The sequence below is a fragment of the Eleutherodactylus coqui genome, chromosome 6 (assembly GCF_035609145.1).
Source record: "Eleutherodactylus coqui strain aEleCoq1 chromosome 6, aEleCoq1.hap1, whole genome shotgun sequence".
Classification (NCBI taxonomy): Eukaryota; Metazoa; Chordata; class Amphibia; order Anura; family Eleutherodactylidae; genus Eleutherodactylus; species Eleutherodactylus coqui.
Window position 1 is genome coordinate 94,604,447 of NC_089842.1, and position 17,455 is coordinate 94,621,901.

The following is a 17,455-nucleotide window of genomic DNA, read 5'->3' on the forward strand; positions in this document are numbered from 1 at the left end:
GATCATTATGATGCGCTATCATTGGCGGTGTGTTGAATTGTCTATGATGCTTGGTGACTTGATTTCCCAGGACTGCTCTGAAATCCCACTCAAATTTCTTCCACTTTCTCATTGGAAGCACTTTGTTGAGCACCCCAGACTGTTTTAGGGTACATTCACATATAACGGAAAATGGTGCAGATTTTCAACAACAGAAAATCCACACCAAAATTCGCATAGTTTATAAGTCAAAAAACATTGGTGCGGATTTTGGCACTATTTAAAGAGTGAAATCAGCTGCAGATCCACACCAAAATCCACATCAATTTGATGCAGTTTTTGACATGGAAATTATGCAGATTTTGGTGCAGAATTTCCACTGTCGAAAATCTGCACTATTTTTCACTACGTGTGAGCGAACACTTAGAACACTTCCGTTGTGATGAACTTCTGCAACCACACCGTAATTGTCTTTCCACTTTTGTATATTCGTAGGTAATTTCTTTACACTGAAATCATTGATTTAGTTCCGGCGTACCACATTACTATTGCTGCTGTTTCGAAGTTATCATTTTGCTTCCTGCAGCCATGATGAGTGAGAACTGAGATAAAATTCCTGAGACAGAAGGCCTCATTTCTCAAAACTATCTAGCAGTAAGGCTGTTCTTGTTGCCCATAGCAACCAATCACAACAGCTTCACTTATACTGCTCTGGTAAATTGAAAGCTGCGCTGTGATTGGTTGCTATGAGCAACAAAGACAGTTTCACTATTAGACAGCTTTGATAAATAAGGCCCAAAATTCTTTGAGGACAAATGATGGATTGTAATTAGCACTCGCTAAAGAAAAAAACTCATTTTGTCATACTGATTGATTGAAGTGTGGAAGGATTGACTGTAACAGCCTGTATTATTTTCCTACAATTAGCAGCCTTTTTTTGAACCTATCTAGTGGCGTTAATGAATTGTCTATGCTCCAGTTTTTCCCAGTCACTTTGGGAGGGTTGGTAAATATGCAATAAAGAGTTAAATTAGCAGGTTTGCCTACTGCATGTGTTACCTCAGATAACACACTGATATATTATAAGGAGTTGTGCCAAATGACAAACTCAATTCTACTATATGTCACGAATTCAGTACCGTAACATATGTGTGCACTAAAAAAAATCTACCATATTGAATGCATTTCTTGGCAGGATCAGATAGGATTAAAGCCCCTCGCAGACATGTGTGTCGCAGTGGGGTACCAGAGGTTCGCTGCTATGAACCCAATATGCTTCAGTCTTATTTGCTTCTATGGCAACTAGTTATTGTTTAAGAGAGACCTACAGACGTACGGAGTACTTTGCCTTGTGTTACTGTCTGGTAATTAAACAGATACATAGGTATAGATAGATAACCCTCTTCCATAATAGTCTGGTTACCTTCATTTTTAATGCATATGTTTTTGTAAAAATGTCATAAATTTTTTGTTTCTTTTATCAAATATCCAATCTTTATGTTTTCTTAAGGTACATGCATGAGATGAGCGAGCATACTCGCTAAGGACAATTACTCGAGCGAGTATTGTCCTTAACGAGTACCTGCCCGCTTGGAAGAAAAGATTCGGGGGGGGGCGGCGCGGGGGAGCGGTGAGTTGCGGGAGTGAGCAGGGAGGAGCGGGGGGAGAGAGGAAGAGAGAGATCTCCCCTCCGTTCCCCCCCTGCTCTCCCCCGCCGCTCCCAGCCCCCCGCCGCCACCCGAACCTTTTTTTCTGAGCGGGCAGGTACTCGCTAAGGACAATGCTCGATCGAGTAATTGTCCTTAGCAAGTATGCTCGCTCATCTCTAGTCATATGCTCTGTGCTTTGCGTGCGCAAATATGCTCGTTGGGCCCTTAAGCCGGTTTCACCTGGGCAACAAAATCATTTGATTTTCCAGCGATAGTGTGAGAAACCGTAAATGCTTTTCAAAGGTTTCCTGCACATTAGCGATGTTTTTACTGATACTATGTTGCGATGCGGTTTTAACATTAGAAACTTATTGACTTTCGCGATAAGAAATTGAGCGATTCTATCACGGGCAACAGTGATCTAAGGTAATTCTCACGAAAAAGCATCGCTGACGCTCCAAAATTGCACAGCAAAATCACGATCGCCTGTGTGAAACTAGCCTTACTTAGACTATCAGTCAGAGTAAAAAAAAGCCCCTGTACATACACCCATTGAAATGAATTAGTCTTATTTCCATCCAAAAATCGGACAAAAAAACCACTTGTGCAAATGTACCTTTAGAGTGCCTTCACAAGTAGCGGAAATGCTGCAGAAATTCCACACCAACATTTGCACCAAATTATGTGGCAAAAACCGCTTCAAAATCCACATCAATTGGTGCAGATCCACACGAACATCAGCAGCACAAATTATGTTTTTGATTTTGGCGCGGATCCACAAAATAATACGCAACATGTGAACGCACCCTTAACCTACAATTATTCCTCTGTATTAGCAGAATGTAAGTCTCGGAAACAAGCTGATCTAACGGAAATTTAGAGGACAGCTATACTATTATGTAAAGGAGTATTATATACACTGTATGGGAGTCTGACGGAGGACTTTGTATGATTTAAGTGTTGCCATGGAAGCGATCTCCCTCCTCCCCAAAGCTATTAACCCTTGTGGTAACGATAAGCAGAACTAGGCTGCAATCCAAGGTGTGGTGCCAGGAAGGGGGCATGTAATGTTGTCCAAGAAACGTGCCAACGTGTACTGCAGAGGGTTCACATGTAAGGACAGCGAGGGGGGAGTCAGCGCCTGCAAAGAACTAGTACTGCATACTACTCAAATCCCCAGGAGGAGCGACTGTCAGAATGTGCAACCAGGCAGCTAATTTGTATTATTTTTAGTGTTTTACATTATTATTTACTATTAGGCTTCTACAGATGGAACTGAGGTCTAAATATACTAGAATGGTCTACTGGCCCTCAAGGGGTCAGCACCACTTTGTGATTGCCATATCTGCATCCTTCATAGCTAGTACAATCTACAAGGGGGTGTCGATAAGGCCGAATGTACACGACTGTGTCGGATTCCGCATGCGGGATCCCGCAGTGGAATCCAACCCGGTGCCCGGCCGGTGAGCCCTGTGTACCTGTCCAGGTGGTTTTGACTTTAATGGAATCTAGCTCAAAACTGAGCATACTGGGATTTTCCTCCCGCGAGCAGAAAATCGCAATTGATTCCCATTCGTGGGCATGGAAACCCACTTTTACATTGCATGCTATAGCCAGTACTTGCCGCCCACTCCGGATTCCACAATGCAAATCCGGCCGTGTGCATTGCGCCTACATTCTTGACTTTCAATCCTTATTTGTTTTCACAGTAATTAAAGTTTTATCATTTGAAAGCCCCAGCTTTGCAATACTTTGTGAGCAAAGTTTGGCCAGATCTCAATTGCCATTTTTATATTATGCAGGATTGAAGACAACATGGCAGAGTCTGCAGCAGATTTCACTACAAAGGAGAGCAGAGCAATGATGAAGTTCGTGTTTCTAAAAGGGATGTCAGCCAAAAATATTTACAGTGACATGGTGCAAACATTAGGCTATAAGTGCCCTACATACTCCATAGTAAAAAATTGGGTTGCCAAATTCAAAACCAGCCACTTCAACAACAACGATGAAGGATGTTCCAGGAGACCTCCAGTGGTAACCATTCCAGAAATCATAAACAGCATACATGAAATGATTCTGGAAGACGGAGAATTTCTTCTTAATACAATAGCCGAAGCTCTGAACATTTCTAGAATTAGGGCCATAATCCTTGATCGCCTGAACATGAGGAAGGTGTCTGCCAAGTGGGTCCCGAAAAGGTTTTTCAGCAGATCAAAAGCGTGCCCAAATGCAAGCCTCCAAGGGAATTCTGCAGTGTTTTTGATAGGATGCTGATGCTTTTCTGTCTCAACAGGTGACAATAGATGGAACGTAGATTTTTATGTATGATCCTAAGGCAAAAGAGCAATCAAATGAAAGGAAGCACGGTGGTTCCTCATGTCCAAAGAAGGTCAGAGTGCAGAAGTTATCATTCAAAGTGATGGCATCTGTCTTCCGGGATAAAGAATTGATATTGTTTGTGGATTACCTTCCAAAGAGGTCTACTATCATGGCTGTGTATTACACAACACTTCTGGATAGAAAGTCGTAAAGGCATGAAAAGTTGACCCAAAGTGCCATGTTCTTCAACGGCAATGTCTCAGCCCACACAGCAGCCATCATCCAGAACAAACTGGCAGACCTAGACTTTGAGGTGCTAGATCATCTCTTATTCACATGATGTGGACCCTTGGACTATCATTTGTTTTCTAATTTGCAGAAACACCTCAAGGGAACTAAATTTGCCTAAATTTCTGATGAATTTGCAATAGCTGACTCTTGTTTTGCTGCCCAACCAAAGGAATTCTTTCTGGATGTGTTGAAGTTGCAATACCGCAGTCAGCAATGCATGGATATCCAAGGGGGCTATATAGAATAACTGCAATGTAATTGTTCTATGTCAATTATTTTGTGACCAAGGACTTATTAGTACCTTCGTATGTATAGTACATGTGTAGTGGCCCAGAATAACAGGGCCCCTCCACAGTGTATGAGTGCATTTGTCTTGAGCTTCATGTTGTCAGTAGAGATGAGCGAACGTACTCGTCCGAGCTTGATGCTCGTTCGAGTATTAGCGTGTTCGAGATGCTCGTTACTAGAGGCGAGCACCACGCGATGTTCGAGTTACTTTCACTTTCATCTCTGAGACGTTAGCGCGCTTTTCTGGCCAATAGAAAGACAGGGAAGGCATTACAACTTCCCCCTGCGACGTTCAAACCCTATACCACCCCCGTGCAGTGAGTGGCTGGCGAGATCAGGTGTCACCCGAGTATATAAATCGGCCCCTCCCGCGGCTCGCCACAGATGCATTCTGACATAGCTCAGGGAAAGTGCTGCTGATGCTGGAGATGCTATAGAGAGAGTGTTAGGAGTGATTATTGGCTTCAAGAACCCCAACGGTCCTACTTAGGGCCACATCTGACCGTGTGCAGTACTGTTGAGGCTGCTTTTTGCAGTGTTGCACATTTTTTTTTTTTTTTTGTATATCGGCCGTGCAGAGCATTGCGTCCTTAGTCTGCAGTAATTTTACATAGTATAGGGCCAGTAGTGCTGAGGCAGGGACAGTGAAAAATGTGAAAGACATATACTGTCTATATAGGCAGTGGGCTTTCCAAAATAAATTTGGGGAAAAAAAAAATTTGAGCTGCCTGTGACCGTCCTGACTGTACTGCGTCTCTGCTGGGGGTAGTAGTCCTAATTAATACGCAGCCAGCTAAGTGTTACAGCAGGCTTGCGCAAAATTCTTTCCTGGCTCTGCGTTGCCCGTTACATCATTGCTGTCATCCTGTCCAGAGGGAAACAGTCTGCACTGCAGTAATTTTACATAGTATAGGGCCAGTAGTGCTGAGGCAGGGACAGTGAAAAACGTGAAAGACATATACTGTCTATATAGGCAGTGGGCTTTTCCAAAAAAATTTGGGACAAAAAAATCTATTTGGGCTGCCTGTGACCGTCCTGACTGTACTGCGTCTCTGCTGGGGGTAGTAGTCCTAATTAATACGCAGCCAGCTAAGTGTTACAGCGGGCTTGCGCAAAATTCTTTCCTGGCTCTGCTGTGCGTTCCGTAAGCGAAGTCAACCTCCAACCACAGGCCAATAAGCGGCACATTTAATTACAGCGTTCTGATTCTGCACTACTGGTAATACAGCATGCTGAGGGGTAGGCCTAGAGGACGTGGACGCGGGCGAGGACGCGGAGGCCCAAGTCAGGGTGTGGGCACAGGCCGAGCTCCTGATCCAGGTGTATCGCAGCCGACTGCTGTGGGATTAGGAGAAAGGCACGTTTCTGGCGTCCCCACATTCATCTCACAATTAATGGGTCCACGCGGTAAACCTTTATTAGAAAATGAGCAGCGTGAGCAGGTCCTGTCGTGGATGGCAGAAAGTGCATCCAGCAATCTATTGACCACCCAGAGTTCTGCGCCGTCCACTGCTGCAACTCTGAATCCTCTGGCTGCTGCTCCTCCTTCCTCCCAGCCTCCTCACTCCATTATAATGACACATTCTGAGGAGCAGGCAGACTCCCAGGAACTGTTCCCGGGCCCCTGCCCAGAATGGGCAGCAATGGTTCCTCTCCCACTGGAGGAGTTTGTCGTGACCGATGCCCAACCTTTGGAAAGTTCCCGGGGTCCGGGGGATGAGGCTGGGGACTTCCGCCAACTGTCTCAAGAGCTTTCAGTGGGTGAGGAGGACGATGACGATGAGACACAGTTGTCTATCACTCAGGTAATAGTAATTGGAGTAAGTCCGAGGGAGGAGCGCACAGAGGATTCGGAGGAAGAGCAGCAGGACGATGAGGTGACTGACCCCACCTGGTTTGCTAAGCCTACTGAGGACAGGTCTTCAGAGGGGGAGGCAAGTGCAGCAGCAGGGCAGGTTGGAAGAGCCAGTGCGGTGGCCAGGGGTAGAGGCAGGGCCAGACCGAATAATCCACCAACTGTTTCCCAAAGCGCCCCCTCGCGCCATGCCACCATGCAGAGGCCGAGGTGCTCAAAGGTCTGGCAGTTTTTCACTGAGAGTGCAGACGACTGACGAACAGTGGTGTGCAACCTCTGTCACGCCAAGATCAGTCGGGGAGCCACCACCACCAGCCTCACCACCACCAGCATGCGCAGACATATGATGGCCAAGCACCCCACAAGGTGGGACGAAGGCCGTTCACTGCCTCCGGTTTGCACCACTGCCTCTCCCCCTGTGCCCCAACCTGCCACTGAGATCCAACCGCCCTCTCAGGACACAGGCACTACCGTCTCCTGGCCTGCACCCACATCCTCACCTCTGCTGTCCTCGGCCCCATCCACCAATGTCTCTCAGCGCAGCGTCCAGCCGTCGCTAGCGCAAGTGTTTGAGCGCAAGCGGAAGTACGCCGCCACTCACCCGCACGCTCAAGCGTTAAACATGCACATAGCCAAATTGATCAGCCTGGAGATGCTGCCATATAGGCTTGTGGAAACGGAGGCTTTCAAAAGCATGATGGCGGCGGCGGCCCCGCGCTACTCGGTTCCCAGTCGCCACTACTTTTCCCGATGTGCCGTCCCAGCCCTGCATGACCACATCTCCCGCAACATTGTACGCGCCCTCACCAACGCGGTTACTGCCAAGGTCCACTTAACAACGGACACGTGGACAAGCACAGGCGAGCAGGGCCACTTTATCTCCCTGACGGCACATTGGGTGAATTTAGTGGAGGCTGGGACAGAGTCAGAGCCTGGGACCGCTCACGACCTACCCACCCCCAGAATTGCGGGCCCCAGCTCGGTGGTGGTATCTGCGGCGGTGTATGCTTCCTCCACTAAACCACCCTCCTCCTCCTCCTCCTACGCAACCTCTGTCTCGCAATCAAAATGTGTCAGCAGCAGCACGTCGCCAGCAGTCGGTGTCGCGCGGCGTGGCAGCACAGCGGTGGGCAAGCGTCAGCAGGCCGTGCTGAAACTACTCAGCTTAGGAGAGAAGAGGCACACGGCCCACGAACTGCTGCAGGGTCTGACAGACAGACCGACTGCTGGCTTGCGCCGCTGAGCCTCCAACCGGGCATGGTCATGTGTGACAACGGCCGTAACCTGGTGGCGGCTCTGCAGTTCGGCAGCCTCACGCACGTGCCATGCCTGGCCCATGTCTTTAATTTGGTGGTTCAGCGCTTTCTGAAAAGCTACCCATGCTTGTCAGACCTGCTCGGAAAGGTGCACCGGCTCTGCGCACATTTCCGCAAGTCCCACACAGACGCTGCCACCCTGCAGACCCTGCAACATCGGTTTAATCTGCCAGTGCACCGACTGCTGTGCGACGTGCCCACACTGTGGAACTCTACGCTCCACATGTTGGCCAGGCTCTATGAGCAGCGTAGAGCTATAGTGGAATACCAACTCCAACATGGGCGGTGCAGTGGGAGTCAGCCTCCTCAATTCTTTACAGAAGAGTGGGCCTGGTTGGCAGACATCTGCCAGGTCCTTGGAAACTTTGAGGAGTCTACCCAGATGGTGAGCGGGGATGCTGCAATCATTAGCATCACCATTCCTCTGCTATGCCTCTTGAGAAGTTCCCTGCAAAGCATAAAGGCAGACGCTTTGCGCTTGGAAACAGAGGCGGGGGAAGACAGTATGTCGCTGGATAGTCAGAGCACCCTCCTGTCTATATCTCAGCGCGTTGAGGAGGAGGAGGAGGTGGAGGAGCATGAGGAGGAGGGGGAAGAGACAGCTTGGCCCACGGCTGAGGGTACCCATGCTGCTTGCCTGTCATCCTTTCAGCGTGTATGGCCTGAGGAGGAGGAGGATCCTGAAAGTGATCTTCCTAGTGAGGACAGCCATGTGTTGCGTACAGATACCCTGGCACACATGGCTAACTTCATGTTAGGATGCCTTTCTCGTGACCCTCGTGTTACACGCATTCTGGCCACTACGGATTACTGGGTGTACACACTGCTCAACCCACGGTATAAGGAGAACCTTTCCACTCTCATACCCGAAGAGGAAAGGGGTTCGAGAGTGATGCTATACCACAGGACCCTGGCGGACAAGCTGATGGTAAAATTCCCATCCGACAGCGCTAGTGGCAGAAGGTGCAGTTCCGAGGGCCAGGTAGCAGGGGAGGCGCAGAGATCAGGCAGCATGTACAGCACAGGCAGGGGAACACTCTCTAAGGCCTTTGACAGCTTTCTGGCTCCCCAGCAAGACTGTGTCACCGCTCCCCAGTCAAGGCTGAGTCGGCGGGAGCACTGTAAAAGGATGGTGAGGGAGTACGTAGCCGATCGCACGACCGTCCTCGGTGACGCCTCTGCCCCCTACAACTACTGGGTGTTGAAGCTGGACACGTGGCCTGAACTCGCGCTCTATGCCCTGGAGGTGCTTGCTTGTCCTGCGGCTAGCGTCTTGTCAGAGAGGGTGTTTAGTGCGGCTGGGGGAATCATCACGGATAAGCGTACCCGCCTGTCAACCGACAGTGCCGACAGGCTTACACTCATAAAGATGAACAAAGCCTGGATTTCCCCAGACTTTTCTTCTCCACCAGCGGACAGCAGCGATACCTAAACAATACCTAGGCTGCACCCGCGGATGGAAGCATCATTCTCTATCACCATCAAAAAGGGGGACCTTTTAGCTTCATCAATCTGTGTATTATATTCATCCTCCTCCTCCGGCTCCTCCTCCTGAAACCTCATGTAATCACGCCGAACGGGCAATTTTTCTTAGGCCCACAAGGCTCAGTCATATAACTTTTGTAAACAATGTTTATACGTTTCAATTCTCTATTGAATAAAGCATTGAAACTTGCACCTGAACCAATTTTTATTTTAACTGGGCTGCCTACAGGCCTAGTTACAAATTAAGCCACATTAACCAAAGCGATTAATGGGTTTCACCTGCCCTCTTGGTTGGGCATGGGCAATTTTTCTGAAGTACATTTGTACTGTTGGTACACCAATTTTTTGGGGCCCTCGCCTACATTGTAATCCTAGTAATTTTTAGCCCACCTGCATTAAAGCTGACGTTACCTCAGCTGTGCTGGGCACTGCAATGGGATATATTTATGTACCGCCGGTGGGTTCCAGGGAGCCACCCATGCTGTGGGTCCACAGGGAGTTGTAACTGCATGTGTCCACTTCTAAAGAACACCAGTCTGACTGGGGCATGCAGTGTGGGCCGAAGCCCACCTGCATTTAACATGACATTACCTCAGCTGTGATGGGCAATACAATGGGATATATTTATGTACCGCCGGTGGCTTCCTGGCACCCACCCATGCTGTCGGTCCACACGGAGTTGTAACTGCATGTGTTTACTTCTAAAGAACCCCAGTCTGACTGGGGCATGCAGTGTGGCCGAAGCCCACCTGCATTTAACATGACATTACATCAGCTGTGCTGGGCACTGCAATGGGATATATTTATGTACCGCCGGCGGGTTCCAGGGAGCCACCCATGCTGTGGGTGCACACGGAATTCCCATTGCGGAGTTGTACCTGCCTGTGACTATTTATAAAAAAACGCGGTCTGACTGGGGCATGCAGACACCTTGACAGAATGAATAGTGTGTGGCACATGGGTTCCCCATTGCTATGCCCACGTGTGCAGCTCCAGATGGAGGTGGCACAGGATTGGATTTCTCATTGCTTCTGTACAGCATTTTGGGCTATTGCCCCGCCCCTTTTAAAGAGGGTCGCTGCCTAGCCGTGCCAACCCTCTGCAGTGTGTGCCTGCGGTTCCACCTCATGGCAGACGCACTTAAAAATAGACATGAGGGTGGTGTGGCATGAGGGCAGCTGAAGGCTGCGCAGGGACAATTTGGTGTGCGCTGTGGACACTGGGTCGTGCAGGGGGGGGGGGCTGGGCAGCATGTAACCCAGGAGAAGTGGCAGCGGAGTGTCATGCAGGTAGTGATTGTGCTTTGTTGGAGGTAGTGTGGTGCTTAGCTAAGGTATGCATTGCTAATGAGGGCTTTTCAGAAGTAAAAATTGTTTGGGGGGAGGGGGGCCCACTCTTGCCGCTATTGTGGCTTAATAGTGGGACCTGGGAACTTGAGATGCAGCCCAACATGTAGCCCCCCGCCTGCTCTATCCGTTTCTGTGTCGTTCCCATCACTTTCTTGAATTGCCCAGATTTTCACAAATGGAAACCTTAGCGAGCATCGGCGATATACAAAAATGCTCGGGTTGCCCATTGACTTCAATGGGGTTCGTTACTCGAAACGAACCCTCGAGCATCGCGAAAATTTCGTCCCGAGTAACGAGCACCCGAGCATTTTGGTGCTCGCTCATCTCTAGTTGTCAGTGTCTTTCATGTTGCATGAATATGATGTGTATTGCACTTCTGTATATGTGGATGCAAGACCTTAGTTCGAGGTCCTCTACTTCCAGTCCTAGCCTGGCAAGGAACTCACATAGACACCTTCAGTTCTGTGTTGGCCGGAATGGAGGAGGCTGAAAGACATCCCCAGCCGTCCCTGGGCCCCTTTCAACCTGGAAATTTTAGTGGTGTATTAACCCACTGAGAGAGTGGAACCGCCATTGCAGTGTGTTGTGTATCCTAAATGTGAGTGCTAACCAGTAGAGAGCTGGAGAGAGAAAGAGGCGTTCATACCAGACACGGAGCCCTACAGATAACTGGGACTGTAGATTCCTCTGTGAACCCATGATATCCTCCCTGTCGCACCACTTTGTGATTTCTGCACCAATTATCCTATTGGCGTGATTAATACTTTGATTATACTGTAAATAAGTTTCTACATGTAAAGGAGCTCTGCCGACCGTTCCCGGCTTTGCTATTTAAACTTTCCCTGTGAGTGTGGACCATTTATTTCACCATCCAGATTCACAGCAGAGGAAGGAACAGTGGCGTCACCTGTGACAACAGATCGCTAAGGTAAACCACGTAGTGGGTTACCCTTTGAAAGATCTACCCTCAGTTACTTGGACGGGTCCTGTGCTACCCTCTGGGTGGGAGATGGTAGAGCCCCATGACAAGGCCCAAACTGTACCCCGCTGTCTCCTAGGCTGAGGACCCGCTCCTCGGACACTAGACATGCATGTAAACAGCAAACAGGATACATCTCTATATACTGTATAGTATTTATGCTGTAAAGCTGTCATTAAAACTCAAGGTATTTAGGGAATAGCCTAGCTAGATGGTTGTCTGCTGCTTTATGTATTTAGATACGTGTATGTGTACAGCATACCAGTATTGCTTCATTCATTTTATATATGGGCATCAAGCAGTTATATATGATTGCTCTTTAGTGATGTCGAAATCACAGGGAGAAGCAGAAAAATAGATAGCATGCATTAAAGTCAAATCATCACTCCTAATATCCCATCTCTCAGGGATTTGCTGTATCAATCACGAGGATGTGGAGGTTTACTCTGGATGGATGTATGAGAGATGTCTTCCATGTCCTTCTCTTCGAGTGTCATAGAGATTTGTCTAGAATGTGAAATATGAATTTGTTTCTTCTTCACTGAAAAAATATCCACTTCAAAAAATTAAAAATGGTTCAGTTATTTTCTTGAATGCAATTTTACATTTTTCATCCCTTCGGCATCGATGGCTGATTTAATCAAGAATTTTACATATTTTGGATAATGTACTATAAATGTCATGTATCAAGGTTGCACAATTGTCAGAGAAATATCTGCGCTCAAACGGTGAGGAGAAAAAAGATCAGAAGAATGCGTGTAAATCACACGCCAGAGGTAGTCCATAAACACTTACTTGGAAAGGAGGGGGGTATGATACGCAGAAACCCCCTCCTCTGAGTGTCAGTCACGAATATCAATGCACACGGACATCAGGGTGTGCAATAGGATGAAACTTTTATTTTGGCGACGCATTTCGGTGCTATCCCAGCACATTTCTCAAGTAAGTGTTTATGTACTACCTCTGGCGTGGAATTTACACGCATTCTTCTGATCTTTTTTCTCCTCACCGTTTGAGCACAGATATTTTTCTGACAATTGTGCCATTTTTCACCTGGGGGAGCTCTGATTTTCAGAACCCCCAGCCTTTTTCTGCAGCTCTCCTTTTGTTCTTCAAGAGGATTGGAGTGAGGACTGAAGATCAAGCGGTATATATATATATATATTTATATATATATATATATATATATATATATATATATATAGTGCCTTCATCAACATCCCCCTTTGGATTGACATCATCTCCCGAGGCGCTCTCTATATTTTTTTGCTTTTTCCTCTATGTATCAAGGTTGGTTTTTAACCAGCCTAGTCTTTTATTCCCACGGGAGATGTTTGGCAGTGGCTTATTCCCTTTCCCTAAAAAATAAAAGTGCGCACTTGGACAAGGAGAGTGTACATGCTAATGGTAGAGTTTTGGAGGAGCAGCCCTCGGCCCACAACTATGTAGGATGTATGGGCACCAGTGGCAAATTATAAAATGTGCAGGCACATGGGTCTTAAGCAGCTTATGCCCACTCAAGGCACCCAAAGATTTGATGCACATTTTAACCGGTTAAAGATTTTGCATTGGTGCCCAACTGCATCAAGTTTTGCTGTGGCGCTGGCCACAGAAGATATATCATATAATATTGAGTTGGATTCAAGGGACCAAGTGTATGGGCATTGCAGTAGTGACAGAAATTAGTTTTATAAAATAACCCACTGCAACAAATGTGTTCATCTTACCATAAGAGCATTGTAATTTCTGGAGCAGACAGCCTTGTGGAGAGCTGTGGTGCCATCACGGGCACGGAAGTCAATATGGGCCCCTCCAAGGCAAAGCATCCTAATGACATCCACAGTACCTTCCATTTGTGCAGCCATGGTCAATGGCGTCTCTATAGAGGAACAAATGGCATCAATCATTGTAAATGTACAATTCAATGTGCAATTCAATACAGTCATAGAATGGTAGAGTTGGAAGGGACCTCCAGGGTCATCTGGTCCAACCTCCTGCTTAGTGCAGGATCACTAAATCATCCCAGACAGATGTCTGTCCAGTCTTTGTTTCAGCACTTCCATTGAAGGAGAACTCACCACCTCCGGTGGTATATGATACCCTCCCAGTATATGATAACATTTCTTTGTGATATAACACTTCTTTATCAGGCATCCATAGGAGAAAAAAAACATTATTTGTTCTATTTATATGTTTCATACCATTAGTTTCCAAAATGTAGTGCTGAATAAAAAAATGCATAAATTATATCTGGTGGGATAGTTAAAGGGGTTGTCCCGCGCCGAAACGGGTTTTTTTTTTTTTCAACCCCCCCCCCCCCCGGTCGGCGCGAGACAACCCCGATGCAGGGAGGTAAAAAAAGCTTACCGGAGCGCTTACCTTAATCCCCGCGCTCCGGTGACTTCAATACTTACCGCTGAAGATGGCCGCCGGGATCCTCTGTCTCCGTGGACCGCAGCTCTTCTGTGCGGTCCATTGCCGATTCCAGCCTCCTGATTGGCTGGAATCGGCACGTGACGGGGCGGAGCTACACGGAGCCTGCATTCTGCACGAGCGGCTCCATAGAAGACTGCAGAAGACCCGGACTGCGCAAGCGCGGCTAATTTGGCCATCGGAGGGCGAAAATTAGTCGGCTCCATGGGAACGAGGACGCTAGCAACGGAGCAGGTAAGTAAAAAACTTTTTATAACTTCTGTATGGCTCATAATTAATGCACAATGTACATTACAAAGTGCATTATTATGGCCATACAGAAGTGTATAGACCCACTTGCTGCCGCGGGACAACCCCTTTAAGTAAGCATAAATGGCTAATTCAAAGGCTTTCAAGGACACTATTTTGTCCCCCATTCACCCACTAGCATACAAATATGTCTGCCTGTCATTTTTGTGTGTCGTTGTCATTCTCCTATGACTCTTCTCCTACCTGGATTAGCACATAAGTAGAAGATATCTAGTAGTACATTTACTGTACAATCAAGAATGAATGCATATGTCTAATTCTAGGAATGGGTATGTTATACATTAGGATATTCTCTGTTCATACTAGTGCCATAGCTGCAGTCCATAATTAGGATTGATCTGCAGTTAGGATTGATCCATTTTCAAATGCGAACTTATCGATTCTACTGGATATCATTGTGAAATGAATATTATATTGAATATATATGTATGAATATCAAAAAAAATAATAATGTGGCCATCAGGGGTTTAGATACATTATTTTTTTTAAAGGCAAGAATAATGCTATTTGATGGTCAGAATAGTGTATATGCTGCAGTCTTCTAGCCAGACAAAATACTGAAACCTGATGGACCTATTATGTCAATGATGGTGGAAACTATGGATTCTAACTAGAGATGAGCAAACCTACTCAGCCACGCCCCTTTTTCGCCCGAGCGCCGCGATTTTCGAGTACTTCCGTACTCGGGTGAAAAGATTCGGGGGGCGCCGTGGGTGAGTGGGGGGTTGCAGCGGGGAGTGGGGGGGAGAGTGAGAGAGAGAGGGCTCCCCCCTGTTCCCCGCTGCTACCCCCGCTCCGCCACGCCTCCCCCGCCCCCGGCTCCCCCCGAATCTTTTCACCCGAGTACGGAAGTACTCGAAAATCGCGGTGCTCGATCGAGTAATTACTCGAAACGAGTATATTCGCTCATCTCTAATTCTAACAAATCATGATGGATCATAATAGACCTCAGAAACGATCTGTATCACCACAGTGGCAAGGCTCTGATGCAAAGTCACTAGATCCAGAATCCAAAGATCATAAAGAGCAAAAAGGTGCATGTGGCAGCATCTTTGGTGTAAAATAGAAAACAAACTTTATGCATTCATTACCTACAAAGTCTCGACCATAGAGGTCTTTGTGAGGACTTTGCCTGCAGGGACTTACCATCTACAAGGGAAGGTGGAAGGAGACAATAGTGCGGGTAGATGCTGCTCATATGGAAGTGTAGTAGCAGTGAGGGAGAGTCTGATATAGTTTGGCGTAGTGAGTTCCAGAGTATGGGCGATGCCTGGGAGGAGTGTTGGATATGGCTGAGTGAGGAGCAGACAAAGAATACAGCAAAAGAAGAAGGCTTTGCGAGGACCAGAGTGCTGCCCTAGACTCAGAGTCTGAATGTACCCTATATAATTCTGGGTTCACACTATGTTTTACTGTTCACCCAAACTTTTAGTCCTGTGGTTCTGTGTAATTGCTCAGAACCCTGGATGGTACCATAGATTTTAATTAATTAAATGGAGTCTGAGGGTATCTCCATTTCATGTGGTTTCCATACTTTTCTGTTTATTTCGGGATGACAGAATAGCATAATCGACTCAATTATTCTGTCCTCCAAAAATAACACATGGGAATCTGTGGTCTCCATTTTACTCATTTAAGTCTACCGTTCTGTTGGGGATTCTGTCTCAATCTTTTGTGCTGGGCTCTGGATGTTTATTGCTGCTAAACTGCTTTACAGCTGGATGATCAGCAGCACTAAGCTTACACAAACATAATAAACCACTAATGATAGCTGTAAAGTGATGCCCCCCCCCCCCCTCCTTCTGGATGCCCTAGGCATGTGCCTTCAAGCGCCTTATTATAAATACGGCCCTGGTGGGGAGGTATCAGGAAATTAGGTCTGAGATATAAAGAGGGGACAGGTTCTGAATGGCTTTATAGGTCATCCATAATATTTTGAACTGGATTCGCTGAGCAATGTGTATCCAGAGAAGGGATTGGCACAGGGAAAAGACAGAGATAAAATTGAGAAGAGAGGTAGCATAACCAGGCAGCAGAATTGAGGATGGATTGGAAGAAAGCAAGAGTGTCGGATAAGAGGCCACAGAAAAGGATGTTGCTGTAGAGGGGAGATGATGGGGGCATGTGCTAGAATTTTTGTGGACAAGAGGTTGAGGAAAGAGTGGATTCAAGAAAAAAATTGAATAAGAGGTGGTGGGACCTGGTAAGGTTTGGGTGTATGGTTTAAAGTAAAAGGCAAAATTAAAAGGTTACGCTGAGGCAGTGGACTTGGGAGACCGTGGCAAGCATAGAGCCATTGATTGTGATTGAGAGTTCTGGTAGGAGGGCTAAATGAGATAGGGGTGTTGAGTCAGATGGGGGAAAGATAATGATTTCAGTTTTCTTCATGCTGAGTTTTATAAATCTGGAAGAGAAGGAGACCAATATAGCTGATAGACAGTCTGGGATTCTGTGTAGAAAAGAGGTAACATCTGGGACAGATAGGCAGATTTGAGTGTCATCGGTGTAAAGGTGGTACTAAGTTCTTCATTATACTCTCTATAGGAAAGATATTTTAAACTATTCTTTTCAAAGCCACTGCCTGAATATAAATCCATGGGCACATTTGATCTCTGTGTACTTGTTTATAAGAGCCACTACAGCACTAGAGAGTGGGCAATAGGGCCACCATTCCCCATAATGGAGCCCAGGGAACAAGGTACATACGCTAAGTGCTATTATTTAAAATAACAGAATGGGACACTGGAAGTGTATATAAAATGGGTGAAAAAGCCAAAAATTACAATAAATCACATTATACTGTATATAAAAGAGCTTAATTAGGCCTCTTTCACATGGGCTACAAATTCCCGCTACAAAACGCATGTATGTGAAGCTCATGGTTTCCAATGGGTTCTTTCAGGCTACAAAATATCTCATGTGAAAGAACAAGGCCTAAGGGAACATATTACAGCCTAGCTACCATCTGTGTAATACGCACATAAGCAGCAAACACAGCATGCATGAAAGGCGAGTATGTAAATCCACTAAGAAATATTTATATATGGTAAGCCTCAGCTTTTCCTCTGATGTTCTACAGACCACTAATGAAATGTGTTTGTTTTTTTTTAATCCTGTCAATAAAGTTTTACTGAAATATCCATACATTGACTTAAAGAGTCCCCGTTAAGATGCTGACATGTATAACTATTGGTGGTGAGTAC

The 17,455-nt window shown here is 46.6% G+C and overlaps 1 protein-coding gene across 1 annotated transcript in view; it reads right to left on the reverse strand.

Annotated features, from left to right (window-relative positions):
* SHANK1 (SH3 and multiple ankyrin repeat domains 1) overlaps positions 1–17,455 on the reverse strand; it is a 252,112-nt gene that overhangs the window by 194,743 nt on the left and 39,914 nt on the right. The window contains exon 5 of the mRNA XM_066572363.1: positions 13,238–13,389. Within this exon, the coding sequence (XP_066428460.1) occupies positions 13,238–13,389 (152 nt within the window). The remainder of the gene's footprint in view (positions 1–13,237; positions 13,390–17,455) is intronic.